The sequence below is a fragment of the Nannobrachium achirus genome (assembly GCF_963921795.1).
Source record: "Nannobrachium achirus genome assembly, chromosome: 7".
Classification (NCBI taxonomy): domain Eukaryota; kingdom Metazoa; phylum Chordata; class Actinopteri; order Myctophiformes; family Myctophidae; genus Nannobrachium; species Nannobrachium achirus.
Genome location: NC_137816.1, coordinates 33,555,631 through 33,578,628, shown reverse-complemented (window position 1 = coordinate 33,578,628; position 22,998 = coordinate 33,555,631). Strand labels below are relative to the sequence as shown.

General features: G+C 42.3%; 2 protein-coding genes across 2 annotated transcripts; both read right to left on the bottom strand.

Annotated features, from left to right (window-relative positions):
• Positions 1 to 868: 868 nt before the first annotated feature.
• chrna3 (cholinergic receptor, nicotinic, alpha 3) lies at positions 869 to 10,913 on the bottom strand (the record flags this gene model as incomplete). Its single annotated transcript, XM_080730186.1, has 6 exons — positions 869 to 997; positions 1,666 to 2,884; positions 3,238 to 3,347; positions 5,455 to 5,499; positions 9,850 to 9,989; positions 10,853 to 10,913. 6 exons carry the CDS (start codon positions 10,911 to 10,913, stop codon positions 869 to 871), a joined length of 1,704 nt encoding a protein of 567 aa, XP_080586312.1.
• Positions 10,914 to 14,614: 3,701 nt separating this feature from the next.
• chrnb4 (cholinergic receptor, nicotinic, beta 4 (neuronal)) lies at positions 14,615 to 22,632 on the bottom strand (the record flags this gene model as incomplete). Its single annotated transcript, XM_080729882.1, has 5 exons — positions 22,495 to 22,632; positions 20,776 to 20,820; positions 19,964 to 20,073; positions 18,042 to 19,098; positions 14,615 to 14,779 (listed from the first exon to the last, which is right to left on the bottom strand). Exons 1-5 carry the CDS (start codon positions 22,606 to 22,608, stop codon positions 14,615 to 14,617), a joined length of 1,491 nt encoding a protein of 496 aa, XP_080586008.1. The 5' UTR covers positions 22,609 to 22,632.
• Between the last annotated feature and the right edge of the window lie 366 nt (positions 22,633 to 22,998).

Below are 22,998 nucleotides of genomic sequence, written 5' to 3'. Positions count from 1 at the left end.
ACCCCTACAAATACTTTTTTCATCCGAGGCACCCCTACATTATCTTAATGAATGTAGGGGTGCCTTTTCACTCCTGGCACCTTATATTTATGGCAAATTTTAGCAAGGAAAACATTGAGATAATGGCTATTTTGGTTAGAAATGACTGAAGATTTAAAATTCAAGTTTAAAATGATCCTAAATAGTTGTTTTTAACTGTCCAAATAAATTCCAAATATTATCAAATTATCTCGCGGCACCCCTGGACTGCCGTCACGGCACCCCAGGGTCACCCACTTTGAAAACCCCTGCTATAGTAGCCTCGTAAACCAGTCTCTTCCTGCCTTCAGTCAGTTTACTAGGCTACTGCTATAGTCCATCAGACTATAGAGACGAGACACTGAACAACTGGAATCAGCTCACAAATGGAATGGTCTTTTCTTCTTTGTGTGGGGGCCGTGTCAGTGCTTCCTCTGTCTGGAATTCCATTTCGTCGTTGTCGGGTGGAAACCATGTACAGTATGTCCATCACAGTTACTTTTCAGAAAATGTTATCATTTTCTGAAAGTGGCAGTGTTCCAATGCATCCAATGTAGTTATTATTTAGTCACAAGCTTGTTAATACTTAAACATTTATAAAACCCACAGATAAAATAAATTGCAGATCTACAAGCTCTAAACGCATCACATTGCGATGCATGAGCTTGTAGATGTGCTATTTTTGCTACTTTTGAGTGACACTTTAGTATGACGAAGAAGGGCATAAATGTACGGGGGGAAAAAAGTTGAAATATGGAGATACAAGGTTTCTGCCCCACGCCAACGATTTGTAATGTGTAATCATTTACTTGAAAGAGTCTGGAGTCTCTCGGTTCCGTCTCCATGTGAGTCAAATGTCGTCAAAGAGCAACAGAGGCTGCAGGAAGAGTCCAGCTGTTCCGAGGATACACACCAGGACGAAAACCCACAGGAAGATCCTATCGATCACCATAGCAACGTACTTCCAGTCATCTTGAACCTGGGACAGAATCAAAGTGAAAATACATTTTCATTGCCGTGACATTGACATTTGTTTATGTAGAATGGTGCCTGGGCGTTTTGTAGGCTGTAAAACACAGGCTGTAGCAGCCTACCACCACAATGCCTTCTTTCTGTTCTCTGTAAAGCAGAGCAGCATGGCAGTGCTTGTTTATTTGTTTATTAATATGTTGATATTAAAAGCTCAAAATTAAGTACTGCTCTCTATTCAGTAACAGTTGCGCTAGTCAAGTTTTCAATATGGATCAGAATGTTCACACAAAGTCTAAACATAAGAGTAAAATAACATTTTCCATCTTACACTTTCTCTCACACCCCCTGTTGTACCCCTGTTGAGAAACACTGGCATAGAGCATAAAATCACGAGGCACCCTGCTATGCAAAGGCAGCGAGCAAAATGCTTCACAAAATGCTTCAGTTCAAAAGCTGCTTGAACTCTGTGCACTACTTCAGTAGCACTAATAGATATCTTGTTGCATTCGAGGAGCTACTTCTGTATTTTTATTTATTTATTTTGAACCCAGGTCGTTGTCATTTTTCATTACTTAGCTAGAGTTAACACAGTGGATCTATTTAAGATTCCTTTACTGTTCAACCTCCCTCAAATGGCCAAGGCCACCATGTTGGAATACATTTCTATAGACTCACCTCCTTGGCTTCATTCTGTAACCTCATGTTCTCAGCTATGTACCGGACGCTCTCAATGGCTTCCCTGATCTCTGGTGAAAGATGCGACAGGTGCACGAGTCCTCCATCCAGAGACTCTGAGCTGGAGCATGGGCTTCCAGCTCCTCCGTGTCCCGCGACCCCAGCAGCCCCTCCTCGGCTGAGGAGCCCAAGGCTGCCCAGACCCCCGCTCCCTCCCCCAGAGTCTGATGGTAGCTTCGTAGACTTCTGGTGCCAGCAGCAGGTGCAGCGTCCCTCCCTGCACAGAGTCCCTGGGGCCAGAGCCTTTTGGGGGTCCCCGCTCAGATTGCTGAGGTTCGAGAGCTCTGTGCTGAGCAAGAGCCGCTGCCGATGGGCCAAGCTGGACACTGCACTGGTGGCCAGGGCCTGAGGCTTGTACTTCTGCGGTAAAGTACCCGAGGAGTGGACAGCACAGGGCCTGGAGGGCAGCAGCTCACCAGACCCAGACAAAGAGTCCCTCTCCGGTTCCTCCGGTTTCTCTGGTCTGGTCATGAACATCACCTTGGGTAGCAGCCCAAGAAAGACGCTCCGCACCCAGCATGGCATAGTGTGAGTCTTTGGTGTGCGATAGTGCACATTCAGAACAAAGACAGTGATGACGATGGAGAGGGTGACAAAGATCATGGTGAAGAGGAGGTACTCTCCAATCAGAGGGATGACCAGCGAGGTGGAGGGGATGGTCTCCGTGATAACAAGCAGGAAGACAGTCAACGAGAGCAAGACGGAGATACACAGGGTAATCTTCTCGCCGCAGTCAGAGGGCAAGTAGAATACCAGCACGGTGAGGAAGGAGATGAGGAGGCAGGGGATGATCATGTTGATGGTGTAGAAGAGGGGCAGGCGCCGGATGTACAGGGAATAGGTGATGTCTGTGTAGATCTCCTCGCAGCAGTTGTACTTGATGTCGTGTTTGTATCCCGGGGCGTTGATGATCACCCACTCACCGCTCTCCCAGAAGTCCCGGAGGTTAATGCTCGAACCGATCAGCACAAGGTCGATCTTGGCCTTGTCATAGGTCCAGGAGCCGAACTTCATGGTGCAGTTTTGGTAGTCGAAGGGGAAATAGGTGACGTCAATCTTGCAGGAGCTTTTGAATATGGCTGGAGGGATCCAGGTTACATCACCGTTGTAACGAAGCAGAGCCTTTGTTTTGTCGTCCACCTGGAAGTCTCCAACAGCACTGTGGAATGAGAAAGAGAAACAGATAGAGAAAAAATAGATAGAGTGGCAGACAGAGTTGGTAATGGACAGATGAGTCACTGAAGATTGAATTGGAAGGCTTTAGACAATTGACTAGTGTGTGACAGGGCCATTAACCGTAAATACCGGTATGGACTGCAGCATCATCATTCCATTGCAGTCTGCTCTTTACACTCCATTAAGAACAGCGCAAACAGAATCTATGGATGTACTGTACATACAAAATGAGCATATGTATGCAATGTGGTATGATGATACCACAGTTATCTGTGCACACTGTGTATATTATTAATGAAACAGCATTACAGGTAATGATTTCCCTTTTGAACTCACTTGTTGTACAGAACAATATCTGGCTTCCAAATCTTGTTCGACGGCACACGGATAAATTCTACACCACCAAAATGTTTGGGATCCCATCTGAGTTTGTAGTCATTCCAAATCTGTAAGAAAGAAAGAAAGAAAGAAAGAAAGAAAGAAAGAAAGTTTTGCATCGTGCAAACGTTGCAATAAGAGTAGCATTCCATTTTGGCAGCATATTAGTTATGTTGCACTTTCTTCTAGTCATAAATAAAGCCATTATCATAATTATTTTAATCTAGCTTAATTAACATTTTGTACAATGAAGTTTGTGACTTAATATCTCTTTACAACATTTATTTAATAGTTGGACAATATTAGAGTGATGCCTTGACTGGCTAAAACTGACACTTAACTATTCTGAGAGTGTTAATGATACATATTTTATTTGGCCATACAAATTATTTATCTTAACCTGTCATGAGACTCATGACTCATTCAAACTCTTACATTACATAAATGTTATAGGTTATAAATAGGCTCATGTTTAGCTGACACATGCTGTCATTTCTCATATCAAAAGCTCACAGTATGGGGCACCCGCTGGCCTACCGGTCCAGGCGCGTACCATATCGGCTCAGTGTAGCCTAACAGCGTGTCGCTGGTTCGATTCCCAATCCCGACTACCTTTGCTGCGTGTCACTCCCCATCTCTCTCCCCATTTCCTGTCAGTCTACTGTCCTATCAATGAAGGCATAAAAGCCCCAAAAAGTATCTAAAGAAAAGAATGAACAAGTCTAAAAGTCCTAGCATCAGCCCCTAAAGGTCATGCTGCTCCTTAGCTCTATTATGACCTAAGTGGGTTTGAACCCACACTGACCGACATTGCCATGTGTAGATCCCCATGCTCGGCCATTAGATTTTCTGATATTTTGGATTCAACATGACATTTTGGCCAAAGGGTGGCACTAGAGGAAAGGCCTTTTGATGAACCCTACACATTTTGTATAGGTACACTTTGTGGTCGTTTTTTTTTTTTGTTTGGGACCAAAGTGTTGGGTGGAAGGACTATCCACAAAATGAAAAAGGTGTCGTGTCACAAAGGCACGCACATCCTTTCCTGATGGATAGATAGATAGATAGATAGATACCTTTATTATCCCAAGGGGGAAATTCAGTTGTCCAGTTGTAGCATAGCAGTATACAGTATTTACAAAGTTACAGAGAAGTAAGAAAAAAAAGATAGATAAGAGGAAAAAAGAGCAGTACAGTACCAATAAAGAGAAGGTGCATCAATAGAGGGGGCGAATAGGGTTTTGGATACAAAATTCAATATGAAATAACAATAAAATCCGCACACCAGAATGCTGCTCTCATCGTGGGTATGGAAGGACTATCCACCCAATCGTTTGGGGGAGAAAAGATATGTCTACAGTTCAATAAATCAGTATTGAAAACGGCCAAAGGGCAATGGTGTTTGAGTACACAGCATTGAATTATAATTAGTTACGCAATTATCTTTTAATAGACAGCTGGTGAGCACCATATAGACAAAGGTTAATCCAGCACAGATAAGGGCATTTGCTTAGTGGTTGTACCAGAGGGAGGAACTGCAGAACTGTACTGATCATCATTTCCCTCAGAATGAGTTCATTGTGCCATGCACCATGGCATATATCGCCACTACAGTATGTGGGATCAGCCGTGTAACACAACCACTAATCCACGTAATATAGTTATACAATACAAATGGAGATCATTCAAGGCCAACCTGGATCATGTTTAACACGTTGAATCCCAGATCTGATGTTCTCATGGATGCTTAAACAAATGTTTTGTTGTTTTGTGATTTCCACGTGTTCATTCAGAGAATTCGGCAAGATGAGCTCAGTGTAATAAAACGTTTCTGTTCTTCATAATTATAGTTCTTCATCGAAGTACATGCACATATGTCATACGCATTTAGATAAGAAGTATACATATATTTACCTTCTTATAGTAGTTCACAATAAGAAGTTAACAAAGTTTATATATAGTATGTGCATCTTCATAAAAACGTTCCGATGACTGGGGCGAGGGTGATCAATCCTATTGAAAGCTCCTTCTTATCAATAATTGAATCTAGCCAGTAAATATATTGCTGGCCTACATACTGTCATATATGACAGAGAGGCCAGTAGTTGCATGGTGACCTTGCTCAAGGTCCATTTAAACAAACAGGTTACTGCGGTGGACGGGAAGAGAACTCACATGTCTCAGCCACAGATTTGTCTCCATGATCTGGTTGACTTCATCCTGAAAACAGATAAGAATTGATCCTATAAGTAAAATTGAATTTTAAAGAAATGGAGCATGAACTCAAGTAATAAATTAATACATTTTGAGAGCAGGCGAGCGCTGTCACAGGTGATCATCTCATCCATACAATATTAGTTACAGTAGTTACTGTTCCTGCAGAACAGTATTCAGTGAACACCTGAGCCCTCGTGCCCCTATAGCATATTGCCATGAGCTGCCTGGAGCCAAGTGGGCCATGGGGTCTCTCACACTATACATTACAGCTGTCAGTCAGTCCCAACTTTGACACTTACCACAACGTAATAAAGCTGGGTGGGGGGGGGGGGGGGGGGGGGGGGGGGAGTATTGTGAGCGGGATAGGCCTGGGTTACTCGGACCGTGATTGAACCAATCTCATGACCCAGTGCATAGCATTAACCATTCATGTGGACCTGGGGGTATGAGGGGGTATGGATGAAAGTTTACACCGCATGGTCCACACTAAATGGATACATAAACATTGTTCTGTGCTTCTCTGTAAGGGTGTCTTTGTGCCGGTATGTACCGTATGTATGAAAAGACATAAGCCTGCATAGAAAGAAGATAGCAGGGGCGCTACTGGTATCGCTGAAACCACCGGTGCTCATGAAAGGGAACACAATGAGCAAAAGAGGACAAAATGTGCCACAGAGGCACAAAAATCCAGGTCCATTAATAAATAAATAATAATAGGCTAGAACATTAATTACCATGGTAAAGTTTTTTAACAGACTGTATAGGTATACCCTGCTTTTGTCCTTTCATTCATATGTAGACAACACGTGTAGGATGCCACCAGGGGGCCTGTAGGCTGCAGACTGCAGGTCCTCACTGTGGACACACCTGTCCACCTGTTTTTTTTTTTTTTTTGTCCACACGTTGGTGTATTTTAATGTTCTATCCCATTAATAAATAAAGGCCTTTTCTAAATCCACCTGAGTGCCTGGACCTGGATTTTTGTGCCTCTGTGGCACATTTTGTCCTCTTTTGTACATAGGCCTGCATGTTTTCACATTAAAACAAGGCGTGGCGGAGAAATCTGTGTGGAATTACAGAATGTGCATGTATCCACTTCCATTTTACCCCTAATTGGTTAGGGTAAGATTGTGAAATCGAAGGTAGGTAGTTGACCAGGTAGACAATGAAAATCTATAGTTTTTGGAGGTCTGGTAGTAGCATATCAAACATGATATACAATATACAGGTAGCATCGGTTCAGGGCAATGCATTGCAGAAGAAATAATAAAGTTAAGGCATTTAAAAAGGGAGGCCAAAAAGCACAACAGTGCCCAAAAGGCAAATGACACAATCACTGGAGGAGGACAGGGCACTGCAGTGATCTTTCTTTTGGGCCAGTGCCTGGCTGGCTTTCTGGGCCAAACATCTGTCAGTGGCATCTTCACCATGTCCAGGGAGACAGCCTTGCCCAGACTTTTCCCTTTTGTGTTCTTTTTGCTTTACTCATACTTAATTCTGCACTGAACTGAAGAGAAAATACGATTTCATGTCATTTTAGTAGCAAATTCTTATCTGCTCTTGAGCAGAACACAGTTACAACACTTTAATGTTGTTATGACATTTTATTGGACTATTATACTGAGTGGAAGCAATTATTTTTATATATATATATAATATATATATAATTGTTCCTGCATATTCTCTCCTTGTATCTCTTGTCGCAAAACATATTCTGTGAAAATATGCATGCACCACCCGTATAGTACAGTATGTGAAGAGGTAAGTACCTAAGTTCTCATGTCAGGTTTCTTTTCATAAACGATGATCTTTGCATAGATTTGTGATCAGAATGTGTACACACACACCCTTCATAGTGTACATATGGCCCCTGAGCTCCTGGCAGAAACTTTAGGTGCTACTAGGCTGCTTTTTTGATTGATTGATTGACAGTAAAAAAAAAAAGAAAAAAAAGTGGCACACATTTATACAAAATAATGCTAAAACAGGGTTTATTTCCATTGAGGTCCTGTGTCAATTCATCAAGACATTTAAAGACAAACAATGTACATCATACAGTATATTATAAGTATAAGTATAAGTACTGCAGCTCTGGGAAACATTCATGTACATGTTTTATCAAAAGGGTCAGAGTGTGGAACGGTGTTGCTTGAACAGGCAGGGACTTTGCCCTTGGCTTCTTGAGGGCACTTTCAAATAGCATGGACATATTGGCTGCAGCTGCACTGAACATGTGACCTTGTGTTTGTTAAGGAACATCTTTGACTCTATCAATGGCAACTTACAAACACGTTGGGGAGCCAGCAGCACAATGCAATATCCCTTATTGGAAGATGATGGCTGAGCCAAGTTCAGCCAACACAGCCAATGAGCTATTGATGTTTTAAATGAGCTCATGTATCGCTGCTGTAATCTACGTAGGCCAGTCCCTTCCGACAGAGGCTGGAGGTGTTGCACGTAGGGAGGAAATAACGGCTATCCATCAAACCTAGTATTTTGATGCTTGCTAAAGTACATCTACCTGCCCAGCTCTGAATAAACACTTTATAACAGTAACATCCAGATTTTTAGATCTATAGATCTATAGATCTGCTATATACAAGATCTGATCGCTATTTTTGAAATAGTTTGAACAAGTTTTCTATTTTGGATCTCAAACTGAAAAGTATTGGGAACGGCTGCTCTATAACAACATTATTTTCCAAAAAGTGAGTAGCAGCGCTACAGAGCTGACATTCCCCATTTTCTTAAGACCAATTGCATTTCACGCTGCCCTTTATGTCTTTGCATTTCCTTAGATCGAGGCTCAGCTTTAGAAAACTGGGATCACTCTGGATTGCACTGGCAAGGAGACACTATAGCTCGAATCTCAAGCTTAGAGTAGTACCAATAATACCTCATAAAAACACACAGTGACAGGCCATCACTCATCAGTTTCCCTGTGGCTGACATTTTAGAAGTGGGCCTGTGTTTCAGTCAATTGGTCCTGACAACCACTCATCCATCTCCTCTTCATTTTCGGCTTGAGAATTATCACAGTGCTGGTTCTTAAAGTGGGGTCCGGTAACCCACAGGCAGGTCCCCAGCAAAACGAGGAACAGTTTAAACATTTAATTCCTAATTGATTGTTTCTGATACCAGATCTAGAAGCTTCAGGCAAGGATGCCTTTCAAATGAGCAGTGGGTTTTTTGTCTCCACTATTTTGTCTCATTGATGATTATAAAAGCATAGGCTAAAACAACAGCCTTTCTCTTTATCAAGATTGCTGTTCTTCTTCGAAGCCTTTTTAAGTGGGTGAAATCTCAGGCAACCGTGTTAGTTTTGTCACTAAACTAAATATGAGGATGAAGTGTTGAGCAACGTGGTGCTCCATATACTGTACTTTACATCCATGTGTATTCCTTGTGGGCATTATTCACAATGAATCAATGGCATGTTCACATGCAGTGAATGCATAGGGCCCGTTCAATGCTTTATTCATGCAATGCCTCGTCTTACCAGCTCAGGACATGGAAACTCATTGAGCTCTGTGAAATATGTCCCACTGTGGTGGAGTTGAACTGTATTGCACATTGTTTCTGTCAGGCAGAAACCTCTTATCGTGGGGGCGCGGTGGCGCAGTCGGTAGCGCTGTCGCCTCACAGCTAGAGGTTGGAGTTCGTTTCCCGCCGGGGGAGGCTGTGGGCGCTGGGGGCGTGTTCTCTCCTCCGCGTCATCAGCGCCCACACCCTAGGTGGGGTTGGCGAAAGGGCCTTTCTGTTTGGAGTTTGCATGTTCTCCCTGTGTCTCCTAGGGTAGGTAGCCTCACAAAAACATGCAGTAATCCTGGTCTCTATAATGCCAGCCGTGGTGACTAATGGAGGGGAAAGGAATGTGTTCCTTCCAAAACGCGCTACGTCCAACTGGGGAAACTTCTCCCTTTCAGGTGATATAAGAAGCGGTGTGTCCTCATGAGCTCAGTTCGGGGCCAACCCAGGCTGGCAGAGGGAGAGCAAAGCCCAGGATTACAGCTTAGGCAATTGGCACTGGGTGGAAAATGGGTTATAAAATCGTGGGATATATATTTTTTAAATTAATATTGCAGTGTCAAACAAAAGTAGCTAAAATAGCAGATCTACAAGTTCAAAATGCATCACGTCATTTTGAGCTTGTAGATCAGCTATTTTCTTATTTGAATCCTGAATTCCATATGACAGCAACGACGTGATGCTCTATACAGTAAACTCCACCACAGTGGAACAGTGGAAGTGCTGCATATCACAGAAGACACCAATAGCAGCAGAGAGAGAGAGAGAGAGAGAGAGAGAGAGGGGGGGGGGGATATGGCCACATATATGGGTCACTATACTTACCACTTTGACTAGTTGGGACATGGACACCTCAAACTGTACAATCACCGGATCTGACACGTTCTCCACAGGCCGTATGTACTGGTTGTAGCTGGAGAATATCACAGAGAACAGCTTGTGTTCTGCCTCTGAGCAGGTAACACCTGCAGAGCACAGGGTCAGAATAGTACGAAATGCACACCACTACAATTTTGGCAGATTTCCGACAGAAAAGGCATAGACAGACAGATCGATAGATTGATTGATTGATTGATTGATTGATTGATTGATTGATTGATAGAAACTTTATCCAGAGGGAAATTGCAGTTGTTTCAGCAGAAACAGTGATACACTGACTCACTATGACTCATTTCTATTGTTTTGTCTTAGACTCTAATGCATTACATAGATGTCACATCTATTTCGATAACTCATCATATAAATCGTTTTTAACACGACAGTTTTCTCCTAAAATTGGTTAATGGTTTGAATTCCCTTTGAAGGTCAGATTCACTCATATAAGGAAGCAATCAAAGAATCATATATTGCATGAACAGAAGATGTAAAGGGGAAATTAATTGCTTTAAATCAAAGGCCACAGTGACGTGCAGGGCTTTCATAATGCACACACGACGACAGCTGTGAAATGTCATCATTTAAAAACCGTGATATAATACCGGATAAGATGGGATACTATGGAAACATAGCCTTCTCATTTTAATAGAGTCATAATAACAACAACGGAACTAATCACTGGTTTGTAGCCTATATCTCGCAAAAAAAAGGGGAAAAAAAGAAAAGAAAAATAAAGTCGCCTGATTTGCATCATATAGGACTGTCTTAATGATAATAAACCAAATTCTTCTGCTTCTTTAAACTATTGATTTGATTTCCTCTTCAACTGTTGGAATTATAGATATATTTTATTAATTCAACCATACAGGGGAAAGCAGTAGCAGAAGACTAGTAACGCAACAAGTATCAAGATCTCTCTCCGGATAAACTACACAGCTGTTAGGCTACTCACCCGACAGAAGAAAGGCAAGGAAGGAACAGGTGGGGAGAACGAAGACACATGGATCTTTCATGGCTAAAATAAATCCAAATGACAAATTCAAAATGAATCCGCTGGGCTTACAGTCAGACAGTTACAGTAGCGCCGCGTAAAGCACAAATAACAGACGAGGAGAAAGTGATGGGGACAGTTCACATCTGCTGCTGGGGGAGAGAGAGACGCACATTGTGTGCAGGGGAGTGGAGATAGAGAGGGAGGGTGCTAACTGTAAGAAGCACGGCCAGTCCATCACATGTGTGTGTGTGTGTGTGTGGGACAGTGTTGAACCTTGCAAACAGTAATACAGTTAACAATGTGGATAATAGCCATGGTTCGAGGCTATACACTGCCGAAATCTAACTCTGACAGTGCTAAATGATTACGGAACCTGCGGGTCCATTTGGTTCCATTTGTACAATGTCAGAGTTACTGTAGCCTATAGCCTATATATACTGGGTCAGCTATTGATCCTTATTCGTTTAACAAGAAACACTGGGGAAGCAGCGATGCCACCACATTTTCCAAAGTCAGCACCATGGACAGCTCCAGACATTTTAGTTTAATAGTAATACATTTGCTTGATTGCTAACTTAATTACTTAATGCAACACATTTTAAGCCTATTTTTCGGCACATTATTTCTATCATATTGTGGAGGAGGGAAAAAAACACTCAAGTTCAATCGATTGGTTACATTTTATTTCTTTTTAAAGTCAATATCCTTGAGAGGGCAGGGTGCATGATGTTCAATTGTCATGCATTTTCTACTGCTAATAAGGCCTGAGAGCTTTGCTGAATTGCTAACATTGTCTTATGGGTGTGGGATAACTTTCTCAACTGTAAGGCTGTAAGACACATTGGCTGAGAAATCGATGTTTAAGCTATTAGAGCTCTTGTACGTCTGGAGACTATAAGATAAAACAAATCCTGGCATTGCTATAGCCTATGGATGCTGATAGGCTATCTCTTGATTTAAATCAAGCTCTCACAAAATAACCAACAGTCTGCAGAATCTGTAACGAGCCCACTCAGCACTGTTTATTGAGCAGTAAAGGTCCAGTATGTGTGTGCGTGCACATTATGTGTGCCTCTGACTGCTTGAATTGACTGAAGGGTCCATTCGTCTGTGTGCTCTACATGCATGTACATAATCAGATACATGTTTCGCCAGTAGATGGCACTATGTATGAAAGTATCATAGCCTATAAGATTATCACTCTTAATATTGTAGTGCCCCAGGAATGTGTATAGAGTTTTCAGAAGTTCAGCTATAGAGCAACAAGAAACAACGTAATTTAACCTAATTGTACTGGATTGTCTTTAGAATACAGCTGTTTTCAGAGCAGATGCAATTACCAGAAATTGTTCTTGAATCAAGTGCCATTTCTTACTGAACAAAGAAAATAAACCACAACAGCTTCACTAGTAGTGATGGTACAGGGGCTGCACCGGGACTCAGCATGCATGTCATGTATGCCTTGATGTGTTGCAAATGTACCGGTATGTATGCCTTGATGTGTTACAAATGTTTGTATATATGTTTTAATACATGGCTGCTGTGTCATAAGACACATTTCAGTGAACTGACAATAAAGTACTATATCATATCATTCTCAAAGTGGGGTCCGGGGGCCCCCAGGCGTTCTTGAGGGTGTTCCAGAGGGTCCCCAGCAAAATGAGAATGCAACATCAGAATCAGTTTAACCACAGTTTAACCACCAGGTTTGACAACCACTATCTACAGTATACCTATGTGTTGAAATGTAGCCTAAAAATGATCTCACCATACTGACATGTTTCTGTTGTTGTCTTTTCAACTTTTTATATGTTTAAACCTCAATGAAAGATTTGAACATTTTTGGAGTGGATATTTTTGCAATGGGGGCTATTTTCATAACGTGTGGTTGGCTACAGTATAACTCTGAACATTTACTGTAACTAATAATATGCAAAGCAACCTTAAATTTCCAGTAGGAACAGTTTACTGCATACCCGGTAGAATTCTCAAGATATTTTCTGCTTGGTCACTCAATCACACTTTCAGCTTAATAGCTGTCCTAGCTACATGATTAAGCATTCTAATTAGCACGTCCTCAACAAATGTATTGACTTTGGACACATTATTATCAACATGAACATTATAGATTTACGCAGTACTTTTGGCACGTCCCCACAGCTTTTAAGACTTTATTGGAGTGTTAATACATTTTACTCAAGCAGAAGATGACACAGATTGGTCATTTCATACATTTACACATTTGGTAATAATACCACGTCACATTTCAACCACATGGTGATACTACTGGCTGGGACCACAGAGAGTCCTAACATCACTTTACTATCGGTCAGAAACCTTGTATCTCTGTTATTTCAGCGAATGTTTTTCGTGAATTAATGCCCTACTTCGTCATGCTACAGCGTCACACAAAAGCAATTTTTTGAAAATGTTTAAAGTGAAAGTGTATATATATAAACGTGTCTGTGGGTTTATAAAAATGAACCAATAAGAGCTTGAGACTAAAATAATTACTACATTGGATGATGGATCTACTGGAACACATTTCCTGAAAAGATAAAAGGTTTCCAGCCAACAGTGACGATTATCAACATACAGTACAAATGACCTCCACAGCGATGCAATATTATCTTGCTGTAGGTGATTCATACTTTGTCATATGACAGAGTATAAAAAGGTCTTCACGTTACAAATGGATACAGTACCTTAGTTTAGAGACAGACAGATGAAGTCCAGATCTGTGCCTCTATTCATCTCAGTGGAAGGAAATGTACTCAGCACACTGATGCCAAATGGAGTCCCATGCAGATGTAACACTTTCACTTCCTCACATCAGAAGCTGGAGAGGCATGTAGGCTAATAAGGATTAGTCACTGGGTTCCGAGAATTTGTGCTCTAAACACTAGGAACATTTTTGTTCCATTGATTTGATTCTTTAAAATTTTTCCCACATCATAGATAGTAAACCTGAACAGCCAAACAAACAGTTGTAAATCCTTACTCTGTTTCTTTCAAACTACTTAACCACTTAACCACTTTTCGCCCTTTATCTCTTCGCTAACAATAGCTGATCTGCAAGCTCACAATGCATTTTGTTGCGATGCATTGTGAGCTTGTAGATCTGCTATTTTTCTGCCCCCGACAAGCAGTACAGAATTGTACTGAGGAGTATCTCTTGCAGCAGGACAGACAGGGAATACAACTTTGAGGTCCAGTGGTCAGGCAACTCATCCAGTAGCGTGACAAAAGCCCACAGGAGCTGGAGAATTTCTTACTCAAGCTTCCCAAAGAGACCTTGCATGGTTTCTTCTGCCGTTGTTATGTGTATGGGGGAATGTAACGCACATTGTAAAGACTTTTAATAAATGCAGTCCATTTACCTGAAACCATCTATAATGCCCCGGTATGATAATTCACTCCAACCAGGAAAACAAGTCCTATAATATATCTACAACTAATTTTATGCAGGTCCACTTTCAGTATGACAAATACTACCAAAGATTTGAATTGCTAATCTGCTTTTGGGAGAACTAGTCCTATCCAGTCCGGCTGGTTGCAGATCAGATGCGAGGTGTTTCTGAGCTGCGCTTTGTTGGATGGGGATAATAAAGGGAATGTGGAACATATCACATACAAGGTGTTGGGTGAGGATAAAGGGAATGTGGAACATATCAGATACGAGGTGTTGGATGGATGAGGATAATGTGAATGTGGAACAGGTCAGATACGAGGTGTTTCTGAGCTGGGCTGTTGGATGGGGATAATGTGACTCTGAAACAGCGGCTGCAGGAAGAGGCCAAGCGTCCCCGTCACACACACTATCACAAAGATCCACAGGAACATCCTGTCCACCACCATGGCCACGTACTTCCAGTCCTCAATCACCTGCAAATGCACACATTTACAGTTCATATCAGTTCAGGTTGTTAGGGGTGCAACAGTTAATCAAACTAATTGATTTAATCACATATGAAACACTATCAATTTTAATAAAATATTTGATTTGCAAAAATAGATGAGATTGTGGATTAGCTAATTTCACTATTTCTTTATATTTCACCCTTGCAAGACAAAGATGAAACAGGTCTTATGTGGTTAACCAGAGTAATAGGTTTTTTTGTTGATTCATTGATATAGCAAAATATTTTAAAAATACTATGCTTCTCAATTATTCATTAAATAAAAAAGGTTATTGAAAACTTTGATATCGATATTGAATTATCAATAATCACTAAGAAAATAATTGACTTCACTTGTGTTTAACTAGCAATACAATACCAAAATACTATACAGCACACAGTACTCAAATCAACCTGGGCTATTTACAGATTAGAGTCACAGGTGCAGTCACTTCGCTCAACTACAGACTGAGGACAAGCTCCCAGCTTCCGTTGCCAAAACGGGTTTGAAACAATTAAAAACTGCATTGCAGAACCAATTCAAAGAATTTAGGGTGGTACTACATAGTGCAGCAGGGACATAGTTTTCCAAAGCAGTGGGCGTAGTGTTGTTAGTTGCCATGATTATCTCTGATAATCTGGAAACCCTGGTGGTTCAGTAGTGCTGGTAGTGTGCAGGGCTGCAGTGGCGTAAAGTAGATTTGAATGTACACTATTATGATCGGTCCTAGTTGAATCCGCCAGACTATGTTTTCATCCCTGCCCGTCCGTCCGTCCGTCTGTGTACAGTTACCTCCACACCGTTGGCCTGATCGGTTTGAAACTGTGCACGCACACCACACGCTCACTGGAGGCTATAGAGCTGAACCTCTGCCCCAATTATGTTTCACATCGGCCTGTTATAGCACCACCAGGAGGCTGATTTTTGATAAATAATTGTCATATTTCTCCTACAGATTTTGTTCAAACATCATGCAAATCTGTACACTACACATTACTGTATCTCTACAGTCATGTGATCAAGATGGATCTGACCGATTTTTCATATTCCATTCTGATTGGCTAAGATTGGCTACTTATACTGTATTGTATTGGTAAAGTACAGAGGCCAAAAGGAAAGCTATCAGCACCATGGACAGTGCTCTGACACACAGTAATGTAAACAGACAGTCAATCAAATCAACAAGTCAACTAATGAGATAAAAATAACTTCACATTGTTGCATAACATAATCAACACATCCCCCATGATAATGAATACAAACTTAGTTAGGACTAACATTGTAATGTATATTCTAATGCTACCTGCAACATGCTTGTTGCCACACCACTGTGGTCAGAGATGCTGATGCCAGCCCTACTGCTGCATTGCTGCTAAGGGGTTGCTGCTGGTGACCCTTTAAAAAAAGGAATCTAATTTAGGGAGCTTTGCTACCCTATCCTCTTAGTCTTTTCTCTCTTGTCTTTACTGCCTCTTTTAATGTCTGAAAGGCATGATGACTGCTTGCTTGGCTTGCAGATGCGCTCAGCTTGTCAATCTTGACGTTCAGATTTTGGACCCCATGGGCCCCCACCCAATGGGCCCCAGGGCACCCGCACTGCCTGCGGCGTCTATATTTACACCCCTGCAGTGCTGTGCTGGCAATACAATTGACTTTCGACCACATTGGTTTTCAACTCATACTGTACAACCCCATATCCTGCCAGTTATTGCATTAAAACAAAATTGCTCAAGCAGTAGAGACTACATTCTCTGTAAGTTAATTCTTGGGCAACAACAGAATATGGTAACTGAAAAATGGCTGCACAGTTAAATAGGTTAAATTCCAGGGAGGACCAGATTACACATTACTCAAACCCACACCGAAAACACTATTGACCCTCTCACCCCATACTCCATTGCTGTCCTTGGCAGTTTTTAAAGGAGGGGTCATTCCTCAAGCCTGGTCATGTCCAAATTGTATTGATTTGGCCAAGAAAGTGATTGATTACCAAAATCCTTGTGTTAATTTGCTGGGTCACACTGTCCAGCAGGTTAAGTGTTTTCCATCCTGCTTCAGAGGGGTCAAGGCCTGCGTTTAGTGTTAGTCCTCCCAACACCAACACTCCCTGCTCCTGTTTACTAATCAGAGGCAGGTCAACACGGTCCTACATCAACTGACATCAGCTACACATAAATTCACTGTGGGTGCAGCTACATTGTTAGGGGTGATTGTAGCCTAAAGGACAAACAAGTAGACTTGTAGACTGGAATGAAACTGGTGTGAAATTGAATCCCTGTAAATAAAATGGTGAATGAGTTCAACAACCTCCACTCTTAAGCAAGGAGATTAACCCTGTGTCAGCTGCCATGTGTGAATGGCTGTAACCATGTATAAATGGGAAACACTGCATAAATGTCACGCAAATCAAATTGTTGTTTGCCCCTACTTTTCCTTTATCCGAAAAAAGTAGGGTACCAAGTATAGACCCCTGGGGGACACCCAGGGGAATAACGAAGTATATAGGGATTAAGTGCTTAAAGCAGGTACTGGACCAACATAAGTTATAAGACACACAGCACACACTGTAAGCTCCTGTGCAATTAAGTGCAGGCTTGAAGTCGTAAAATGAGCATCACTTGTGGATGTGCCAATAAATTACACATAAGGGGCACTTCACCCAATTTCAACCTTACCTTCATACATTATAACTGGTCCTCACTAATGCTCATTATAAGATGAGACGTATACTCACTCTGCATCACATTGGTGGGCTACGGACAGTTCAGAAACCTGACAACATCGATGGGGATTTCAAGATAAACAGAAAATACAGTCTTTACTGAGGACCAATTATATGAAGATAGGTTGATGGGTGAGGGGGGCCTTTAATGGAGCTACGTCGTGTGGATCTTCCTTCATGTTTCATTACCATATGAATGTGAGCCACAACATTAAGAAGAGGAATTGCTATAGAGTGCTCGGCAATCATTCGATAAAACTGAGACCTAGCCCTATCTGTGCTGTCATACAAACAAGTGTTTTAAGTGTATCATAATGAGAAGGGCAAAAAAGGAATCCCTTTCTGAACTGTTTATTAGAGATTTAGGCTCTATCCTTTTTTGTCCCTCTCATGTTGACTGCCTGCTCCGACGCACCTCTCCATTAATGTAGCTGTAAGGACTTTTTGACTAAGCGTATCATAATAAAATATTTTTTAACATATCATTTCAGGTTGTAGACAGATTTGTAGTGGACATATACATACACTCTGATCATCATCGTCTCCCATCATGTGATCTGCCACAAATCGCACTCCATCCACCGCCTCCTGGACATCAGCAGGCCAGTCCAAGTTGCTCCTCTGCCGCAGGTCCTGGCTAGAAGGAAAGCCGTTGGGTAGGTACTCTGTGGAGCGCACGTCCCCCTTCCTGCTCCCATGGCAATAACCCGGTGGAGGTGTGGCGCTCTTGTTGTAAAAGTGTCCCAGGGTGGAGAATGATGAGTCCGGAAAAAGGAGGGCGGAGGAGGAAGACGAGGATTTCAAGGGGCCCGGGTAGCCCAGGCCCAGAATGGCCCTCCTGGCACGCAGGCACCGCTGCCGACGCAGCCTTTGGCGGGCGGAGGTGTTCTGAGGGCGCCGCATGAAGAGCAAGTGGGGCAGTTTGACCAGGAACACCAGCTTCACCCAGGCGGGCATGGTGTGTGTGCTTGGGGAGCGGTGGTGCACGTTGAGCACGCACACACTCGTGATGATGGAGAAGGTCACCAGCACCATGGTGAACATCAGGTATTTGCCGATCAGTGGCACGTCGAGAGACGTGGGAGGAACGATCTTTGAGATCAGGAGCAGGAACACGGTGAGGGCCAGGAGCACGGAGATGCACAGGGTCATCTTCTCTCCGCAGTCGGAGGGCAGGTAGAAGACCAGGATGGCCAGGGAGGTGATCAGCACGCAGGGGATGATGAGGTTAATGGTGTAGAACAAGGGCTTCCTCTTGATGATGAAGTCGTAGGTGAGGTCCACGTACGTGGGGTCCAGGGGGCTGACCGTCCGCCTGCCCGGCAGGGCCAAAATGTCCCACTCTCCACTGGGCGTGAAGTCGTCCATGCTGGCCACCTCGGACTTGAGCACCAGGTCGATCTCTGTGTGGTCGTAGGTCCACGAGCGGAACTTGAGGGTGCAGTTCTGCTGGTCAAAGGGAAAGTGTTTGACTTCAATCTTACACGCACTTTTGTAGATGGCCGGTGGGAGCCAGAAGATGCTGCCATTGAACTGAACAATGGCGTTAGTGAAGACTGTGACCTCATAGGTGCCATCAGCACTGTGGGCAGAGGGACAAGTGGGGAAAGGAGGTCCTGAATTAGTTCACAAACAAAAGCTACAAGGAGCTGACATCACAGTCACACTTAAAATGGAAACATCCCTGAATTTATGGACGCATAGGTTATTTGTATCATTTGAGCAGTCCAATCGATAGTTGTGAAGATGAACAATCCTCTAACAAAGCAATAAAACATCACCGACTAAGACATAAACATGATGTCATCAAGGACGATGGGCTGGAGCAGTCAGCGAGAGAGCAGTGTTTTCCAAACTGTGGTCCGGGACCCCCCTTTGGGGTGTGCAGGTGACCAAAATTGTATTTTTTCAAGGTTTTTCAAAACTTTTCAAAAATTGCACAAATATCAGATCCACAAGTTCATAATGTGTGTGTGTGTGTGTGTGTGTGTGTGTGTGTGTGTGTGTGTGTGTGTGCGTGCGTGCGTGCGTGCGTGCGTGCGTGCGTGCGTGCGTGTGTGTGTGTGTGTTTGTGGGGGTTCTCAGCTTTTGTCAGATGTAAGAAGGGGGGCTCCAAGTAAAAACTGGCCTAGAGAAGGACTTGTGAAAGATGCTAACAGTGCAGTGCTAACAGAAACAAAACTTACAAAATAATTCAGACATCTTTTATGTCCATAAAATGTAAAAGCTACTGTCTGTGGAAAAGCTCCCAATTTTTTCATCAATAACATCACAAATTTGATTTGAAATTATGAACATAAATGTAGAAGAGGGAGCATAGATAGATAGATACCTTTATAGCAAGGATAGCATATATCCTCTTTAACAGTGACTAAACTATTTATACACAGACAGAGGGATACAAAAAAAAAATATATACAATATATATTAGTATTATGCTTCCTTACTTGTTGTACAGAACAATATCAGGCAGCCAGATATGTCTGGAAGGAATCCGTAGTTTGTCGATGCCTTCATATTTTGATGGGTCCCATGAGAGTCTGTAATCCACCCAATGCTGTAGAGACAGAGATTGTCTGAGTTCTCACTTAAGACCATTAAGCTCATAAGGTCACTTACCGATGTCTCTGGTTGAGATTGGCACATTTCACTCAGATTTTTTCATCTCACTCATGTCACTTTGTCTGCTGACCTCACTCAGCAACAAAATAAAAATAAAATAAACAAAAATGTAAATAAAACAATTCACAGGAGGCAAGCAGTGATCACCCCATGATGTGCACTGGAATGTAGTTTCAAATGCACTACATTGCAGATGCTTTTTTGAGAGTAAAAAACTAAAAAAGAAGAAGACATGCATGACATGCATGATCTGGGCAGATTGCCCCAGGAAATGTGCCAATGTGTCAACCAGAGACATCGGGTATGACCATTATGCTCACGACTCGTTCTACGAGCTTGTAGATTGGCTATTTTCGTCAAGTGACACTGTTGTACGACAAAGTATATGTTTTTATACAGTTTCCCAGAGCGCCGGTCTCACACAGGACCGGCTCACTAACATTACATGCTTCATTATCACATTTGCTTCACTCCAATGAAGGAATGTTCAGCGCACAGTTATGGAAGTCCACAGAGAGAGAAAGCATGGACATGGTATAATTCAAGTTCAGGGGGACATTTAACAAGAGACGGGGAAGGTGTGGGAAATGTAATTGGCGATTAATCTCGACAGACCTTGAGATTTATCTAGTCTTACCTGAGTGAGCCAGACATTGGTGGTCATAATCTGCTCCCTTTCATTCTGGGAACAGAAAAAATTGACAAGGAATTCACCTGTCGCATTTGTGTGCCCAAATACTAATACATCTTGATGTTGGACATCACAAACGTAACACAGGGCTGTAGGCCCTAATACACAAAGCACTTCTTCAAATAATGTACAAAAATGCCATACATTTAAATTAAAAGAAATGTATCGTTGAACTAGGTCAATATACCGGTACTCCGCATCTCTACCCACTCGTAGAATTGTGGGAGAAAAGAAAGTGCCTGCTGGCTATTGTAGAACAGTTTCATTACTAGGCCTATACTAAACAAAATAAAACAACTGATCGGCAGACAGGACTTATACAGTTAAGTGGTCCCTTCTATTGCATTTTTAACTTTAAAAGCAGAGCCGTAGACTTTAGTTGTACTTGCTGTCTCAAGTCTGCACGAGGGTTGGGTGTGCTGAGACTTGAGTTTGATAATATTTTTGGGCATTTCTTGCATTCCTAAGACAATAATTTGATTATAGTAAATTTACCCCCATTGATTCCGGATCCATTCGGAATCAATGGGGGTACATTTATTGTAAGAAATAAATACTCAAGTAAAGTACAGATACTTGAGTATTCAAATGTATGTACTTAGATATTGTCCACCATTGATTGTGACTGATAAAGGGGAAAACAAGGGGATGGTGGAGTCTATCATTCTTGATCAAAAGCCCTGCTGATTATGTATTCCCTGTCAGTTCGTTCTAGTGATTGTGGATTGTATTTGTTACAGACAGAGACATCATACAAGTCTGCAGTTTCTCACTTACATTTGCTAGTGTTTTGAATATTGTTATAGTTTGAGAAGGAAGCATGGAAAACAAGCCAAACCTGATCACGGATAACTTTGTTCTGACAAAAAAAGAAGGAAAAAAAAAATGTGCTCACTCTGCAATTGCTAGAAAGAAAAACATATTATTACAGAATAAACAATACTCATTGTGACTACTGTTGATTTTGACTAGATTATTGTTTTTGAGTCTAGTCTTGACAGTTTTCATTTTATTTTCAGCTCTATTCATGAAATAAACAAAAGTAATTGCATTTAAAGAAACAATATCCTACTTGTCGTTTGTTGATGGCGTTCTCATTATACGGCTACATGACATAGAGGTTCAATAAAATGATACCAAATGCCAATTACCACGAGGAAGTCAGTATGAGCTCATAAACTGAGGTTGTGAACGAGCCTAGTTGGATTGTGCTGCAGCTGGGGATGACTCCCAACAGTAAATCTAAAGAGTGCCTCCCAATGCACCGCCAGCCCAGGCGGCTACAACAGGTTTACGGCCCCTTTTAATCCAATGTGCTGAAGTTTCAATCAGAGGCAGAGATCACAGCCGGACAGACCTGTCCTTTACTTTACCCATCCATCCCGGGCCCTGACATGGCAGCAGAAGCTATGTAATTAACTGGTTCCTCAAATCTCAGAGGGGATCCTGCACTCATCCTCTTTTTGTCTGTTTCTTTCTCCTCTTTGACCATTACTGTGTCCCATCTCTGTCTTTGGGAGGACACACACAGGCACACACGCACGCACACACGCACGCACGCACGCACGCACGCACGCACGCACGCATGCACACACACACACAGACGCACGCGCACACACACTCCAGTATCATACTGTGTATAAGGCAAGGTGTTGGGTAGCTCACCACACTAATGAGCTGTGCCAGAGACACTTGGAGTTTGACAGTGACCCTCTCTGTCCTGTTGATGGCTGGGCGAATCAGCTTGTTGTAGCGCTCCTTGCCCATCAGCCAGTTCATGAGACGTTCCTCCGAATCAGCACAGCTGGCACCTGGGGAAAAGCAATTTTGGAAGGGTTATAACCTGCTGTCAATGTGACATGCATCAAAGGGCAGTCTGGCCTATGATGTTAAAGGAGTAGTAGTTCACCCCTAAAATGACTTTTTCTCTATAGATATTTTTTCATTTTGGGGGTGAACTACTGCTTTAACCCGTGAGGTCAGACATACTTAGTTAGGGCATTAACCATGTATCTATGGACAAGATACATGACACAGATGACAATGTCCGATTATGTAATTTGCATCAAAGAGATAAAACAGGATTTGTAGCTTATGTCACTTGTTTATATTTCCTGTCCTACTGTGATTTCCCCCTCGTCTATTTTGATGTTGTTTCATGGAGCATGT